We start from the raw sequence: 19,036 nt of genomic DNA on the forward strand, positions 1-19,036 counted from the left end.
TACTATGTCATACTAATCATCAATAATGACCAAGTAAAAATGTTGTATCTTCTCTTTTCTTTTTTCTGTGTTTGGGACGGTTTCTTGTTTCATCTTGTTTATACCAATTGCTACTGATTATGTCAAAGCTGAGTGATTTATTAAATATACAAGATAAAAAGAATTTATGGCATTTTGTATTTGACTCGTAGCACTGGCAATTATTTAGTCCAATTATGATTTCTAAATTTTTGTTTTGCTTTGCCACCCAATGTATCATCAATTTTAATTCTGGTAATTTTGCTCCAACCGGCAAGGATTGTCACTCAATAATTAACAATGAGAACTTGTGTACAAAAAACACTCATGTAGGCCTAAATGAATGAGCTTAGCAGGTTGCGACTCTGTAATGAGAGCACTGCTGTGTGCTGAGAAATACCCTAAAATATTCATAATGCTGCAGTCTCTCTTCACTCATCATGATTTCTCTCTGTTTCCTTTACTCTTTCATCAAATCCTCGTATGCCTCTCTCTCCCTCCCTTTCTTGTTATCTTTTTTTCAGCATTGATCCACTGTTACAGCCCATATAAGCACTCTGGCAGCAAGTTTGCTCTGCAAACTTTCCATGCTTGAAACATCCAGGGCAGAGATTTCCAGCATTTTCCCAGGTCAGATGGATTATTGACTCCCTCCCTGAGACTTGCCCCTGCCTCATCAAAGTGGGGTCCCATTGGTGTTCATTAACAAAGCCAGATAGAAAGTCTAGCCTTTATGGAAGAGCTCATCCCAAAATGAAAACTCTCATCATTCTCATTGTACTCATTAGTACTGCAATGTCTTCTTTATCCAAAACAAGAGGGATTCAGTAATCCCTCGTCCATCAAAAGACTTTACACTACTTAGTTTCCATGTCAGATTCTTGTAATAGGCCTGTTGCATGTCGGAGATGAGGAACTACACTGGAAGCCTAAGTCGTGACTGGAAATTGTGATTTACTTTTGCTCATATTGCAAGGATTTTTCCATCTGGCCTTGCCAGAGTGTATTGTGTTCATTTGAACACTGGAGGGGGCTACAGGCTAAACTTTAGTTTTCAGTCTCAACCATAGATCATATGCAAAGAAGGCTCACAATCAGTCACATCTCATCATCAGCAATAGTCTCCGAAGCCTTACCTTTCAACTAAAACATTCCTAATTCCCATCATAATGACTTTGTTCAAACATGCTCTGGAGTATTGATAATATGCGTAATGTGCCTGTGGTTGACGTAGTTGTAATCTGACCAGTGTAACCTGACATAATACTGAACAGATAACAGCCATATCCAGAGACGGTGGTACTATAGAAGTGTTACCTCTTCATCGTCTCTGAAACCTGAAGCCTTCAATTAGGTTGATTTAAGTGTTATTGTAGTGTGTGTGTGTGTGTGTGTGTGTGTGTGTGTGTGTGTGTGTGTGTGTGTGAAGGTATTGATTGCAACTCTGCGAAGCTCGTCAGCTTGTGACATGTGAGCTAAATATTGCGTCAAACGACATCTGTTCGTCCCAATCAGCCAAATAGTGAAAACAATTATTTACTCTTGGCCCACCGGTGTTGAACAGCCGAATAACGTAATCAAGTATTTACATTTCAATTGTGCAACTGGACGCTTTCGTGGAAAGGGCTTTCCTAAGCCAGGACTGTGTGTTTTTGTATTGGCAGTCATCTCTGCCATGTGAGCGAGATGTTTTGATGAACAGTGGTGTTCTTGACGTAGCATTCAAGATCAGTCCCTCCTACTTAAAGGACCGATTTTTCTTGAACTTCTTCAAAACAAGTCATATTCTCACCGGAAATGTGCACGTTAATGGATTTCTGTTGATGGTATGTTGACACTTTTTGTTACTTTGTTTCCATGCAAAGTTATTTTCTTTAACGTACAGTTTCCTCCGCTGAGTTTGTACTGTTTGCAGCAAAAATACACGCTACAAAAGCCAGCTGATGCCGCGTTGTAAGCACAGCGGAAATTCCTACGCCCTAGTTTAGATTAGAAGTCCGCTAGTTGTTTCGTTATTATTTTGTTATTATATAGGCCTATTAAATGGAAAAATAGATCTAGTAACAAGAAAATTGTATTTTATGCTACCATAGAAATGCACACAGAATTAGTTTAGGCTTGCGCTGTAGCATTGATAGATTTGTGGAGCAAAATAATTTAAATTATAGTTTACGACTAACAAATTTGCCAAACGTTTGAAAAAGCGTCGTTTTTACTGGCATCTGTTCCACTCAAAATGGTACTACTCTCCTGTTTGTTTACCACTATAGGGAGTCGAGCATGTGCGCTCCGCTTATAATTGCGATGTTTCCGAGGGCACGTTAATGCAGCACATGCCACCGTCCACTGTAAATGTAGCGTCAACACAGGCTGCAGATCCAGAACAGGGCGGTATGAGCCAGCTTCGTCAAGTAGCCAGCGGAAGACACAAACACATGAAAGTGATACTTTCAAAATAAAAGTGCTACAACTAAGTAAAGGTAGACCAAAAATTTGAGACTACACGTTGAAGTATTCAGAAAGGTATATATACTGTTTATTATGTTGATTATTATAAGTTTCATAAGGCATTTATGTATTAAAACCAATTGTACCTTTTTCCTACAATGTATACATTTTTAAAGTTGGTTGTAAATACCAATGTTTTACTGGATATATTGTAAAGAAAATATTATAGCAGTAAGCAGTGTATCTGTTACAGATAGAGGTTGAGACTGTGATGTGCACCAACACATTTAAACATGTAATTAATAATACGAGCAATTAATAACATAAGTCACTTTTCTTCGTTTACTCAAAATTCTTCCTTGAACGATTAACTTCCACTTCATCATGTTGGACAGAACATGTTTTATTGTGAAGGTATATACCGGAAGTCTGATTTTTCGCTGTAGCTTCCCTGATGCTTGATGTGTTGTTTGCTAAACCAAATGATGGCCAACCATTGTTTAAGCTCCTCGGTCACGGCCAGGAAATTTAACGCTGGATACTCTTGATAATGTTATAGCTAAATCGCTTTCATTATTGCTTTACGTCCGGCGTTATTTTTGTATTCGGGATATGTTTTAGTTGCCGATGTTAGGGTTAAGATAACGGTAAACCGGCTTCCCGGATCTCGTTATGCTTTCGCTTCGACGGACAGACTCCTCTTAGCGGGATCGGTAACCTTTCTGACTGAGAACCGTCCATCCCCGAGGCTGCCAAGGGCCGGTTTAAAGTCGCCAAAATCAACAAGGTAGCAGTTATGACTTTAGATTTCTCCACTTCAGCTGTTTTATGTTTTGTGCCCGTGTGGATGTTTACGGGACGTTTGCTAGCTTAGAGGACCTGCAACACGCCGGTTGGTAACACAGACTGTAGAAATGGTTGGTAACCGTAGCTACTGTATGTTGAACAATCTAGATATGACATGTAATGTAATGTAGTCACCTAACATATATATGTTAGGTTGATTTGAAGAAAAGAAGAAGAAGAGAAAAAAGGAAGCGCATTTAAAAAATAAAATAAAATATATTATATATATTATATTTTTTATTTTTTATTTTATTTTATTTATTTTAATATTTAATTTATTTTAATATTTTATTTAAATTAAATAAAAAAAATATATATATATATATATTTTATTTTATTTTTAAATGCGCTTCCTTTTTTCTCTTCTTCTTCTTTTCTTCAAATCAACCTAACATATATATGTTAGGTGACTACATTACATGTCATATCTTGATTGTTTTTTCATTTAAAAATAAAATTATATATATATATATATATATATATATATTTTATTTTATTTTTAAAAATTTTTTAAATAAAAAAAAATTTTAAAAATAAAATAATATATATATATATATATATATATTTTATTTTATTTTTAAATGCGCTAAATTTTTTACAATAAAATATATATATATATATATATATATATATATTATTTTATTTTTAAATGCGCTTCCTTTTTTCTCTTCTTCTCCTTTTCTTCTTTAACATACAGCACTCCTGTCGCAATGACAGTTGGCTCTTAAAGCTATGTACTTACTTGATTCCTGTGGTCTATGTCTAGTACCATCAGGTTGAATGCACTTATTTTAAGTCGCTTTGGACAAAAGCGTCAGCTGAATGACATGTAAAAAAATATGAGTTAGTATACTTGTACTCATAAGTTATGATCAAAACAATCGGAAGTGACACTTGGTACAGCACTGTAATTGAATGTGAGTTGATGAAAACAGCACTGTTAACTTTCAATCTGCTTATGTCTTTCAGCTTGTTTCTGCCGCCTGTCTTCCTTTGTTTACGTCGACTATGGAGACCGCTCAGGTGACTTTGGCTGTGAGGGGAGAAACAACCCCAGGTATGGTTCTTAAAATTGGCTGTCCAAATAACTGAAGATAAGGCGGTAGACACGGGTTACTACTGACCTTTAACCTACATTATAAAAGTTGCCACGTAGTGAAACGTTTTTAATAAAACAGTGTTAGTGTTTGCTTAATTTCATAGATGAGCCAACGCTATTGTATATTTACACACACAGTTTTAACACTATTTAGATAAGTTCCTAATAGGGCTGCACAATTAATCAAAATTTTATCGAAACTGCAATATGGACTAGTGTAATATACAAACCGCTGTAGGAGCAATATTTGTTGATGGCAAACTATGTGTCTGAATACGATTCTGATTTAATTATGTGCTGCAGAGATGTCCCGGGCTACAGGTTGTATTCAGCAGACTTAAAATGTAATATTTATTTGGTACAGCTCTCACCAAAAATATAACACCATGATCATTTACATACATTTTCCAATAAAATTAGAATTATGATGCAAAAATTACCATTCCCAATATCGTGAATCATATCGTAATTACAATATCAGTCAAAATAATTAAAATTTGATGCCGGGCATTGTGAAAATATTTCCAAGTTTGCACATTTTACACACTTAATTTGACAAAAGATGTAACATTTAAAAAGACTGTTAACATCAAAATATTGTAGTAACAGTAAGTCATACAGTCATACACCCCTTTCAACTAATTGCCCAATTGCACAGCCTTAAGAGCTGCATATCATGAATGCTGGGTCTTGTTGGTTTTCTGAAAATCTACTGCACCTACTGGTACATTGTTTGCCATATAGCAATAAAAAATATACTAAAAACCTGGATTAATCTGGTTAGTCACATTGGACTGCTATTATATTGAACACTACTGTACGTGTGTTGCTGAAGTTACAACAGATGACAAGCCTTTTTGAACATTTCTAGGGGAGGTGATTGCTGTTGTCGGTAACTGTGAAGCCCTGGGATGCTGGAACCACCAGAAAGCTGTGACCTTACATCCTGATGGGAATGATGGGTAGGTTTACCTTTATGTGTAATGTCTCACTCAATAAAAACATGTTTTTAAAATATGATAGTATGTGGCTTTCACTGCCAGGTTAGATGAAAAAATATGGTTTGATTTTTTACGCCTTTTGTCTGTCTAAAGTATGAATGCGTATGTTCCCTTCTTGACAGAAATACGTGGACTACAACCATCACTGTGCCTAAAGGGGTTGTGTTCAAGTACCGCTATCTCAAAGGCTTATTTCTGGAGTCAAAGGTGAGCAGAGTCTCCTGTCTTTACAGTGGAAAAGCCTTAAAATTACAGATTGATCTGCTTGTTGTTGTCAAAGTAGCATTAGCTAGAGATAAATATTAATAAATTCTAAGCTAACATCTTTTTTGGATCATTTGTGATGATTTCAGGTCCACAGACTTTGAAATAATTTGTTGTAAAGCACTATTTTTGCCACTAGGATCACTCATTTGTGTATCACTTCCTAGGGCTGGGCAAAATATCAGTATTGTTATGGTAAATGGACTACACTAGTGACTAGCGATTTTCTAGTCTTTGCGACCACCCAGAGTGCTTTACAATACAGATAGCACTCATTCACCCATTTACACAAACATTTATACACTGGTAGCTAAGGCTACCCAACACGGTGCCGTCTGTCACCATCAGGAATTCATTTATCTTGCCCAAGGATACTTCAACATGTGTATGCTGCCTGCCATGGTCAGGGGTCTAATTAGTTGTTCTCCATATTGGACATCCCTACCTATTTCAATATATTTATGTTAATGCCATGTTCTGGAATAGTTAATCCTCAGCAAACGGCTTGCTTTCTCTTTATAATCCAGGCACGTGAGCCTTTGAGCCTCTGCAAAAGTTTTTTGTATTCAGTTTTAGTTTCTAGTTTTCTCCTTCTTCTCCTAGTATGGGTGTTTTATCATTGATCTGTGTCAAGGGCAGGGTTCACACTGCGTGAGAGCGCAAACCTGCTCATACTTGATTTCCTTTTGTGTTTGGACTATGTTGTTTGTGAGACGCCTCACTTTGTTGATTCCAAAGGTTCAAAATCCCTGTGAGCTGAAACTTCACATTGGCTTTCAACACTTAAGGCAAAGTTAAAGAAATTAACAATTACCAGTGTGGTGATTTATTCATGGAGCCTGAGTCATGCTTGGAAATTTAAAAAAAAAATAAGTTGCTGCCTTGCCTGTAGAGAAAGTTAAGCAGTAATGGGAACATTTTCGCCAGTGTTACATTGTCTTCAACTTCAGTATTGTCAAAAATTGTTAATGATGGCTTTATAACAGATACGAGCAGCTTAATGTGTAACTAAAGAAATGTTTTTTTAATCCCTCACTAATAAATCCACTTTTCAGATTTCAACCAATGGTGGCTGACTGCCCCAGCTGGGGATTGGTGACTATTAAAGCTCTAATTCCTTTCTCACACTAGTTCAACGACGGCTTTGAGACCAGACTGAAAAGTAGTTCAATGTATCTGATCTGAAAACCCTAACACTGTACCAAACATTGGAATTGCAGAGTGCAGGTGGTCCCTGCCAAGTGATAGTCAATAAGTGGGAGACCCATCAACAGCCCCGCACGATGAGCCCCACAGGTATATAACAACAACAAAAAAAGGGACGCACAATGTCATTGGGTTGGGTATTGTGTCATACTCAAACCCCCCTGGACCTCCCATTCCCTATCCAACACTACATGTAACAGTTACCCATCAACACTAATGTACGGACAATTTTAATCACACTGACGAAGAAGATTACTCTTTCAGGGATAGTCAAATCTGACTTGAATGCAGCGTTTCCTCCTCAAACACTGACTGTAATTTACTGGCAGCCTCTGGTGCTTCTTGCCTATTTGGCAGTGTGTGTATTGTTTCACAAAGATCAGGCGCAACACTTGCTAGAATAATCTATAGCCACAGAGGAAACACTGCAATGCAGTAGATGTCATGACCTGATATTGTATACCTCTCTAGTTAAATCGCCATTGTGTTGGCCTGACACAGGCAAAGCTCATTCAAAATGAGCTTGATGGGAAGAATAGTTGCAACCATGCTTTCACCCTGATGTCCTTTTTGACCCCAGCCTGTCACCCGATCTTAGTTTTTATTATTTTTTTCTGTTGGCAAATCCTGCTAAAGCAAGGTTCACACTGCACAACTTTCAAAATCATCAGATTGCTGTACTGTTCACAGTCCACAACTTGCTGTTTTGTAATCAGGAGTGGTTCTGGTTTTCATACTACACTATTGACCAGCAGCACAGGGTTACACGCAACAAGATCTTTCACCAAGCAGAATCTCATTGGTCTCAAATGTGACATGCTTGTCATGCTTGCTGATATTACCTTGGCACAAAAAAAAAAAATCCATAGTTTTTTTTTTTTTTTACCATTTATTCTGATAAAAAAAAATCAGGGCTAAAGTTGTGTAGTGTGAACTAAGCATAAAACACTTTTCCCCCTAGAATAATAAAAAGTCACAAATATGAGCTTTCCTTTTATATTAAATCCAATTATATTCAGGTGTTTGTTTTTTATAAACATGCTGCTAAGTTAACTTCAATGACATGCTCATGCTCAGAGTTGTAATTAAGGATATTTTGGAAACAAATGTGTTATTGCTCAGGTAACTCTTTAAAGGTGGTGTTAGCGATTCTAATTCAATTTAAAAAAATGCAAACTCAATGAGTATCTCCTCATGGTAGGCTAGCTGCCTTCTCTGTGTGTGTGCTGTAAAGATATCCTCTGTTTATACACAGCCCTGGCTCTGTAATAATGAATAAACAAGGTGGCTGGGACTAAGCCACGCAACACAACAGAAAGGTAGAGGAAGTGAGAGGAACTGTACAAAATGAGCACTGACAGGAGGGGGGCATTTGTTTGGATGTTGAATGAACCAACACCCAAGAATCTTTGTCCAGAATCGCTAACTCCACCTATTAAGTTAAGGCAAATCAAATTCAAAGCAACTAAGCTTGAATGTGGCATCTTGTTTAAGGAGTTCAAACTGAGATATGAACTCTTTGTACACAGGAAATGCTCTGGTTTGATTTGACCTCATTCTTTTGCATTGTTGAGATTTTTCTATCCTGTTTCTAAAGCGCTTTTCTTTAATTGCAGCATCATACCAGAATACCGATGATGGACAATTTGGAATGTACAGTAAGTTAAAATCTATGAACCACTTTCTGTAAACACAAAAACTAATGCTGTGTTTGTTACTTCCTTTGTTGTTATTTTTTGTTATTTGATATTGGAAATCATAGAATTTTACTTGTATTAGCATGACTACTAAATTTCTGGTGTTGGGACAAACATACTAATGCAAATTTGACTGTGGGATCAAACGGTTCATTCCAGATTCTCGTGCAAAATTTTTACGTCACCAACAATGGCAATCAGCACTGAAAGTATAACCACCATCGTTCTTTTGTATCTATTGTGAAAGTCCCAATTAGGTTAGATAGGTTTATAACATCAATAGGAGCATCACATCTCATTACATCTCGGATTTGCATTTCACCGGTCTTTTCCAGAAACTGTGTCTGTAAGACTGCTGATTTTGCTATAATTTAATTGCAAAACAGATCAAAGTAAAGTCTGAATTAATGCTTTGTCAGGTCTGTCAGCAGGGGAACAAGTAAACAATTTTAAAAATGCTTGATTTCTGAATGCATTCGATCAATTAGGGCTATTTTGACAGGCTTTCACTTCACAGTATTAGATTTATTTGCAATTTTTCATAATAAGCTTTGTCTGGCATGAATTTTGCGTCTATTTGCATTATTGTTTGTAATCACAACGTGTGTAAAATGATGCTTTGCGTTTTTTTGCAAACACATCATAAGGCACTCTTAATCTTAATTACTTTATGCGGACATTCCAGAATGTAAAATCACAATGATGTGGAAATACTGTAAGACTAAATTGCTTAATGTGCATTATCCCTCTGGGAAGTTCAAAGCTCTCTAGACCACATTGTAGTAACTTCCTCTGTTTTGTACAGCAAAGGTTTTTAGGTCATTCTTTATAACAACCAACAGTTGTCAACTCCCTGCTATTGTTTTGCCACCACCAGTTCTCTGGTCAGCAGTCATGGGAGACAAAGTGGATATACATTGTCATCACATGCTTCCTGTCTGTGTCCTCCCTTTTTTTTCAGATGGAGTGAATTGTGTTGACTCTGGGTGGCTCACATGCCAGACAGAGATCCGCCTGCGTCTGCACTTTTCTAAAACGTCTCCAGTGTCTATCACTAAGAAGAAATTCAAGAAGTCTCGCTTCAGGTAGGGAGGACACCAAGGTCGAATTTAACACCGCCGGAGAAAGTTCTACTTGAAAGTGACATGAGACGGATCATTACAGTGCCACCCTACATGTGACCTAAGTGTAACAGAAACCCTGCATACAGAAGTATAATGAGAGAAGCTAAGAGTAATAAATTGCACATATACATATTCTGATTTAACCTTTCATTTATATTTTAATACATTATTTTTTATGTATTTGACTTTAAGTGTGTGTATCTCTGTGTATTTGCTTAATTGTTTATTGAATCTACTTATAAAGAATCAAGCTGACTTTGGAGGGCGTCGAGGAGGAGGAGGAAGATGAGGAGGAAGATGAATCCAGTCCATCTTGGCACAAGATGACCCCAACTCTAGAGACCAGTATGATCAGTGCCAACGGCTATAAATCGCGCCACTCACAGCCTGAATGTGGGTATGCACTGGAGCCCTCTCAGTGGACTGAGTACATTATCCACACCATGGACCCATACAACCTAGAGCTCATTTTTGAGTTCTTTGAGGTAATACTCATTGGAATACTGCCTCTAATAAACCAGTAAACCTATTTCTCGATAGGCAATAAAAGTAATGTTCTTTACAACAAACAAATACAAGTGAAAAAATTAAGAACATATTGGGTGTTATGTTTTGATTTATCTGTCTTCATTAGAGCAGAACTGTACAGCTTTCATATATGTCTTTACAGGAGGATCTAGGTGAGCATGTAGTCCAAGGGGATGCTCTCCCAGGATTTGTAGGCACAGCTTGCCTTCTCTCTTCCACTTTCTCGGAGAGTGGAAAGGACAACGGAATAGTCACACTTCCAATAATAGCTCGAAATTCCAGACCGACCATTGGAAAAGTCAGAGGTAAGATTCTAAACAAATGAATTCCCCCTTGGGCCCACAATTCTATGTCTATGCAAAAGGACAGGAGGAAGCGCTTAACCTGTTCTACTTTCTGAGCGTGTCCGTCTCACAGTGAGTTGTGGAAAAACCTGTTTAAATTCTTTGTTACCCTGTTGTAGTGGACTACCTGGTGATCCGGCCCATCCAGGGGTTCCAGTGTGACATGAGCTCCTCCTTCACCAAGTACTGGAAGAAGAGAAGTACTCTGGATGTGGGCCACAGGGGAGCTGGCAGCACACATGCAGCCAAGTGAGTCATCAGTCAATGTTTGACTTGAACAGAATGGGCCTTCCATGAAACACAGATAAAAGAAAAGTTAATATCAAATCAGTGTGTGTTTATAGGGTTGAATATGTCTGTCTATTCTGCAACAAAGGGTTTTTTAATTTGTGTTTTTCAGGCACCACAGAGTGAGGGAGAACACAGTAGCCTCATTCAAAAGTGCTGCCACGCATGTGAGTTATGCAGATGATTAAAGCATGAGTAGAACTGTACCTTTAACACGACTTCTGCCATAAATGTGTTAATTGTGTACTTGTAGGGTGCAGCCTTTGTAGAGTTTGATGTACACCTCTCCAAGGATTCTGTTCCCATTGTATACCATGATCTGACGTGCTGCATATCTACTAAGAAGGTAAAATTTGGGCCTTTTGGACTGGATGAATGACCTATGAAAGTGTTAAAATTTAAACACTTGTTACACTTCTTTGTTGGTTTTCTTAGTTTCCATTACCTGACAGCAAAACAGTTGACAGATGTAAGGTTCTATTAACTCCTTACAGACTCCTTCTACTTGATTATCATACATTGAGAATAATGTTAAGCATATACAAAAGTGTGTTACTACCACTACTACTACAAATGAATGTCATTCATACATCCTCTTTACAGAAAAATGACAAGACATCTCTGGAGCTTATCGAGGTGCCAGTCAAAGACTTGACATTTGATCAGCTTCAGCTACTGAAGGTATAAACCTGGAATGATGGAAACAAATATGCAAAAAAGACCCAGGTTGAGATTATCCTTTTGATCAAAGAGGACACATTTTTTTATTGAAATATTTATTTTATTTTTACTTATTTTATTGTTTCTTGTTGTGAGAAGTCAATATGTCAGTTACTCGACATTTGCATCTTACAAATTATAACAATTAACATAAAACAAATGTATTTCTAGAAATGATTAATGGTTACACAGTCACACATGGGAAACTGCTTAGAACCAGTCAATGGAGCTTTTCTGGGATTAGTGCCTTCTTAGAGGGCAAAGCATTATAGTATTAGGGAAATACACAAATTACAGATGTGTAGAATGCAAATATGTGTTAAGAATGTTATAACGGTACAAAAAACACTTGTATCCCTGCAACCAATTCATTACTAAAGCTGAAATGGAAACAAATGTTTTGTAATGTAATGGCTTGTTGGTTATGATGTTAAGATATAATGTATGCTATGTTTTGTTTTACAGCTGGCCCATGTCACTGCACTGAAAGACAACCATGGTATGCACTTAATGTTTTTTTTCCCACTGTCTGCTAGGAAAAAAATATAGTGATTGAAAATCAACATGCTTTCATTTGTTTTGTTGCATACAGTATAGTCGCCTACAAAGTTAAGATAAAAAGACTGATATGAATTTAGCTCTGAGCAAAGATTGCAGCACATTTCTAAGTTTACATCACAGTGAAGCTTAATGCATGCAGGTCATTTGTGCAGTGTGCATTAACGCTCATCTGTTTGGTTTGTTGTTCAGATTTGATGGATGATGAAGAGGAAATCGATGAGCATCAGCCATTCCCCTCACTCTCTCAGGTAAGTGATTTTATGATGATCATGATAATAAATTGGCTTATCAAATAAGTATGCGTTGTACCTTCACAAACATGTAGATAAGAAAAGGCAGTAAAAACTAGGAATTCCCTTCCCTACCCCCGTTTGATAGTACTTTCTACCTGTCAAATAACTTAAAAATAATTTGGTTAAATTAATATTCAGTTATTACCTCTACCTATAGGCTACCTCTCACTTTCTTTTGTCATGTCACAGTAAAATGAACATCTTATTTCATATGACTTCTACAGATCTTCCATGCTATTCCAGAGCATGTGGGCTTCAACATCGAGCTCAAATGGATCTGCCAGATGAAGGTCGGTACATTTCATTTATATGAGGAATAGCACTATTTACTTAATTAATTGTAGAATTCAATGTGGAATAAAAAAAGAAATTATCATAGATAAACATGCTTAATGCCTTTTATTAACAGGACGGGTCATGGGACGGCAACCTGTCATCCTACTTCAACATGAATACCTTCCTCGACATTATCCTGTCCTGTGTTCTAGAAAAAGGTGGAAAAAGACGCATTGTCTTCTCCTGCTTTGACCCAGACATCTGCACCATGTAAGCACAGTTAGACACATGATTCTTTTTAACTTTTTAAGAACAATTCATTTAGCCAGCTCTCCAACTGTGGCTGAGATGTTTTCATTTGTTTCCCTAAGGGTGCGTCAAAAACAGAACAAGTACCCCATCCTCTTCCTGACTCAGGGAATTTCACTGAAGTATCCTGAACTGATGGACATCCGCTGCCAGACCACTCAAATCGCCATAAGTTTTGCCCAGAGTGAGAATATTCTGGTGAGTTGCTGCAGGAAGTCAAATATTTATCATAATGTATCCTCAGATTATTCTAGACTTTTGTATCACTACTAAAAGACTAGGTCAAAACCTAGTATATGGCTGAACAAAAATGAATAGTTAAGGCTGAATAGTTAATGTCAATAACTATTCCTGTAACATGTACATAAACACCATTGTATTATCCACGAACGCCTAGACATCCTTGCATGGTGTGAAATACCTTTTGAAATAAAACAAGTAAAGTATAAGCACTTTCGTTATGATTGAACACAGATTGAACAGCAGAAGAGCAGCCCTGTTCCCAAACAGTGTGATCACTCAGTCAGTTCACAAAAATATGCCCGAACACGATCTGACCTGCAATCCGCCAACTGTATGCATGATAGTAGTAGCACAATTGACAGGACTGAGACAGAAGCACCATGCAAATGTTGTCCGTGTGCGTGATAGAGTGCAAGACAGATAGAAAGACGAGAAGGTGAGCTTACATGCAATGTATGACATGAGTTGTTCACCCTTACCAGCTAAAGGAAAAATGTGTAGTGCAACAAGTGCCTAAAATTGGACTTTGTTACCAAAATACAGCTTTTATGTACTCCAATTCTAGATTTTAAAGTGGATAAATAAAAAAAAATTTCTTATATTAGAATTTTTTGCATGCTCCCATAACAAATATTGCTGCAGTGCCCTTGAGCGAAGTACAAATATAGTCTACCACTGTCATGTCAGAACACAACATACCACACACCAAATAATTCTGCCAGCTGTCGTCAAGACATCCTAAACAGCTTTACCAGTTGTACAAGTTGACTCTAAACGGCCTATGCAGCATGATATGGCAATGTCAACAGCTATTGTTAAAGACACATAAGGGTTGAATTAGCTTACTTTTTTATATTATAAGCACATGCAAACTTCACCAGTGTTTAAACCTACATGAACAAGTAAGAAATTTTAATTCAAAACCACTTTTTCTCACTGGACTTCATTGCCTGCTCCTTTAGGGGATCAGTGCACACACTGAGGAGCTGCTAAAGAACCTCTCCTACATTGGGGATGCCCAGTCTAAAGGCCTGGTGGTGTTCAGCTGGGGAGATGACAACAACGAGCATGACATCAGAAAGAAGCAGAGAGAGCAGGGAATTGATGGGCTCATCTATGATAGGTAGGTACAACGCAACATGCTCATCTATGGATGACAGGTGGCTCCTTTAAGACAATCTGTTGTAGACCAGTTCCATAAAGCAGCAATGTTTGAACATGTGTTTGTAAAACACTTTCTTACATTTAAACATTCTGTTATTACCCCATTCTGCCATTTCTGTTCTGATAAACATTTTCATGTTTGTGTTTCCAGCTACAAACTCTGCTTGTTACCCATCACCCTGACCCACAATGCAACTGTAGATTCTCTGTTAAGCCTGTTAAGCCAGCCATTAAGCACGCTTTCACTTTCATAAATTTGATTACTGCATTCACAACAGTGCTCCTTGTTATGTCACTGTACGATTACAAGGTCTTTCTTATCAGCACAGCTCTTCAGGGTTCAAGGTTATGTCATCAAACACTGGCAGACATGCTAATCACTTGGCATCTGCTGTAGCAGTTCATGAAAATGGTTTTATTATTCATTGACAATCTTTTTTTCTATGATAGTGGTACACTGGTACATCACATGGGCCAGTACTGTTACATAAAGCCTGGGCTGCTAGCACGTTGAGAGTTTCCTCTGGCCTCACCAAAGCTGCATGGTCAGCAGGGACTGTTTGTTCAGCCGTTTCAGTTCTGTGTTTCACTATACAGTGACATTTGCTCTATATTTGTGGTTGCTGTTTGGCCCAAACATGTACAGACCCCTACAGAAAGAAGTCCATAGGCTTTGACCCGGTTTTACAACTGTACAGTCCCAGGAGTTTCCAGATGTCACTTTATTTGACATCCCCAGGTTGTTGTCATAACTGTGCCTCTTTCTTCCAGAATTTGTGAATGCTTGGTGCCATATTTTGACTCAAGTTCTCCAGATTCCCGTAATGTCTCTCTGGTTCCTGGCTGTGTTTTGTTCATTACTCACTCTACACGCCTGGCTATTTTGGTTCCCTTCTCTTACTCCGCACGAATTAAATATTGTTCAATGACAATGATGCAAGACGGTTGACTTGTCACATGTCCCACCTCTTAATATTACAGCACTTGACATTTCAATAGCAATGATCTTGTTTTATCTGTTTGGATTGTACTAAACACGGTTGTTTGATTGGTCAACTGCCATGTTTATCATTTTTGGGGGCTTCTGTCTGTCCCTAGGTGACAGCTGATGAAGGTCACTTCCTTTTTTTAATGCCTGTGTATTGTTTTCAAGATGCCTTTGAAGCCCCCCTTATCTCGTGCTTGACATGATACTTCATGATATTCTATTTAATTTTTAAAGCAGCAGAGGCAACAAGAGAGAGTGGCGTGTTGAATGCATGAAGTCGTGTTATATGAGATTGGCTTCTGCATGAACCAGAAATATTTCAATATTTGCATTTTTACTGCTAGTTTTAATATAATTTTTGTTAAAGCCAATGTATGCAAGTCTTGTAGCACCAAACCATCATAACAACCATGCATACCCACTCCATCGTCATGAAAGTGAATGGAATGGATGGACTTAAATCATGCTGATTCAAGAGAACACTGTTCTAGAACTGCAGTTTGGTTTCTTTACAAAAGGGGTGATTGCACTGGAGACTCTTTGTAGGATTGAAAATTAGTTGTTGCTCTGCTCTCCTTTGGTGACGCATCCAGTGGTCTGTCTCATGATATCAGTTGCACAGATCATCAGATCACAACATCATCTTTCTTGAGAATCTTTGCAATCTTGTATTGCTGTATTATGAGCTACATCCTGTCACATTCTTTCTATGAGTGTGTTCCTTTTAAAATATGGTATTTGTATTTAGCAGACTTTTTTCCTTTGAGTTAACCCTCCCAGACAGATGGTACTCTCAATCTGAGCAGTTGAGAGAGGTGAGAATCTGAGATCTGAGACCTTCCACTCTTGTGGTTAATACTTGCGGGCCTTGAACCAATCCAAAAGCACTGGTTGATATGCAGACTCTGTATAGATACTGAGGTACAGTGTGGGAAAAGCTACACAGACAAATCTCCACACATGTTTGCAGGTCACTTCACGCATTTGCAGATCTCTGCCATGGCAGAGGTGTAGCAAATGTCACATGTAAAATGACAGCCGATTGAGAGGCCTCTCTTAACTGCTGTACCTCCATGGAAAACAGGTTTAAGCTTACTAGAAAAAAGTATAATATATCCATATTGGGATGGAATGATACCTACATTTTCAATACATGACTGATGAGCATGTTGGCTATATACAAGATTTGACCCGATAGCATGAAATTGCTGGCAACCAGTGCAATCATCCCCCTAGCCAAGATGCAGTTGATCGGGCTGTTTCCATTAACATGGGTGCATGAAAAAATGAGTGTGGAGCTGTATGGTAACATTTTGCCATCATTTGCTAGTTACTTGAACACAACTGGAGTAGTCTTTAAGTTTATGCATCTTGCCCAATGGGTATTCTACCATTTCGGTTTCACTTTTATCATGTAAAGTTTGGGTGGAAAAGTTAAATGAATGTATAGACTTATAGGTTTTTTTGTAAGTTAGTACTAACAATAGATTTTTCTCCACTAGACTACTCAGTAATGCTTGGCGACAATTCCTTATCATTTCGGATCTCTCGATTTATTGTTTTACAAAATTATGTTCCTTACATGATTGCTGCCAATCAAATTATCTTAAGTTAGTATGTTATTTTTCTTACATGTTATGCATGTTACATGCCATACTTTGATGTGGAGTATATACAGTCGATAGTGGATTTTTCTACTAATGTTTCGATATGTACATTTCAAGCCTATCACCAACCTACTACCCATCAGTGTGAGTTTAGAGTTTACATTTTTTATGAGCTAAATGTTTTTGGATCAGGAAAACCTTGGTATCTCTTTGGTTTATGAATGACTGATTAAAACGAATGAGACAGCAGTGTGCACTAAATACTGTAACTGATCTAACCAAAGGATGTCTCCTCTTTTTCTTTCTAGTATCTGTGAAGAAGGAGAACTTCAAAACATCTTCCAGGTAGAGGAGCAACACACCCTGCAGGAGGTTATTACAGAGGAGACCCTCAACAGCTCATCCTGTTCCTGCTACTCCATTCCCTGCTCTATGGCTCCCTGTGCTTCCTCCAAGGCCCGTGCTGGCAGCGCAGAGTCTGATTCTGGCCTCAGCTCCTCATAATTATCCCTTTATTCAACGAACCTCACTGCACATACACACTCAAGAGGCTGGGTGATGAAACAAAAAATGTTGATTGAAGATTATTACAAGATGTATCACTTATTTACCGCTTTCATACAAAATCACAAGAGTAGAACCAGTTAAACCATCGCCACTCCATTACAGATTTTGTTTATAGTCATGCACCATCACAAAAGTTTTTGTTATTTATGCTTTCTATTTAAATAGGTGTATGTTTGCCAAAATATTAAGGCAGCCATGTTTTTATTTGTATTATTATTTTTCAGGATAGTCTACTGTGGTCTTCAATATAATGGAACAAGGTCAACACGGGAATTTATCCAACACAGTTGATTTTTTTTTTTAGCTTAGCTAGATAGATATGCTACATTGCTTAGTCTAAGTGCTCAAATTGCATATGTTTGTAGTACAGGTATAAAAGTGTAACAAAAGTGCATAATATGTCATAAAGTTTATGATGATGCAGGATTATGCTCTTTTTCTGTTTCTGCTGCTAAGTATGCTTTTCTGTGCATGTAGCCATGACCTTAAGTGTTTTCATTGTCTCAAATAGAAATTAGTTTTCCATATTGATTGCTGTCAGCAGATATTTTTTTGGGAGGTGAAGGTTGCCATGACTAAATGCCCACCTCTTTGATAGTCTGCAGCAATTAGAAGAATCCTGCATTATTGAGTGGACTGCTGAAAGCACTCGTTTCTTCTTTGAACGCCTTCTGCTGATAGACATTTAAGGTTAATAGCTATTATTGTAAATACATACTTGATTTGTATCCACTTAACCTTGGGAAAAAAGCAAAAGAATGTTTTATTGGTGACAGTGTATATACATACCACAGCCTTAGGAGGGAAAAAAATCAGGTCTGTTTCTTTTTTTTTAAACCGCCAATACCTCACTCATCTATTAGAATAGAATTGAGTTGAGATGTCTGTACAGAATGAACAAATACTCCCTATACTACGTTCCTATAAATCCTACACAATGCACACACTATTTTTGCATGGCAGTGGCAACAATTACGCTTGAAAAAAATTCAAACTTTGCATAATATGGTGTAATAGTATAATGTATTAACCTAATTCAGCATTGAACACAGCAAAATGAATCCATCAATAGTATACTGTATACCTGTCGTATCACATTACAGAGTGTAATGATTGAGTCCTGCATGATCTGTATAAATGTATTGTAAAATGAGCTGCCACTTCAGGACAGAAGAGTGTAATGGGTAATGTAAATAAAATCAAAACCTATATTTGTTTATTTTGTCTTTGACTTTTTCTTTCACATCCAATAGAATGTTTTTTAATACATTTTATTTTGCTTCTGAAGTAAAACAGATTGTGTTGAATATCTAGGAAGTTTAAGCTGGATTCTTGATCTGAAATCATATCCATTTTGTTTCTTTACATTTGTTTCTGTCTGTCGAAACAGGTTTTCCCCAAGTGATTGTTCCTCCTATTAATGGTTGCCAAGATTCCTTTCTAAC

At 37.5% G+C, this 19,036-nt stretch overlaps 1 protein-coding gene across 3 annotated transcripts; it reads left to right on the forward strand.

Annotated features, from left to right (window-relative positions):
- Positions 1-1,438: 1,438 nt before the first annotated feature.
- gpcpd1 (glycerophosphocholine phosphodiesterase 1) lies at positions 1,439-18,808 on the forward strand. 3 transcript variants are annotated; one of them, XM_059356226.1, is made up of 20 exons: positions 1,439-1,844; positions 4,282-4,369; positions 5,283-5,373; positions 5,535-5,619; positions 6,897-6,972; positions 8,499-8,540; positions 9,541-9,664; positions 9,948-10,188; positions 10,374-10,536; positions 10,695-10,824; positions 10,976-11,030; positions 11,117-11,209; positions 11,467-11,544; positions 12,049-12,082; positions 12,334-12,392; positions 12,662-12,727; positions 12,847-12,983; positions 13,085-13,220; positions 14,228-14,388; positions 17,333-18,808. In XM_059356226.1, exons 1-20 carry the CDS (start codon positions 1,713-1,715, stop codon positions 17,526-17,528), a joined length of 2,187 nt encoding a protein of 728 aa, XP_059212209.1. In that variant the 5' UTR covers positions 1,439-1,712; the 3' UTR covers positions 17,529-18,808. The 3 variants fall into 3 exon arrangements, with proteins under 3 accessions (XP_059212209.1, XP_059212210.1, XP_059212211.1); XM_059356227.1 differs by lacking the exon at positions 17,333-18,808 and adding an exon at positions 14,581-16,423; XM_059356228.1 differs by lacking the exon at positions 1,439-1,844 and adding an exon at positions 2,901-3,253.
- Positions 18,809-19,036: the final 228 nt, after the last annotated feature.

Source organism: Centropristis striata, chromosome 18 (genome assembly GCF_030273125.1).
Source record: "Centropristis striata isolate RG_2023a ecotype Rhode Island chromosome 18, C.striata_1.0, whole genome shotgun sequence".
In the NCBI taxonomy this organism is placed as follows: Eukaryota; Metazoa; Chordata; class Actinopteri; order Perciformes; family Serranidae; genus Centropristis; species Centropristis striata.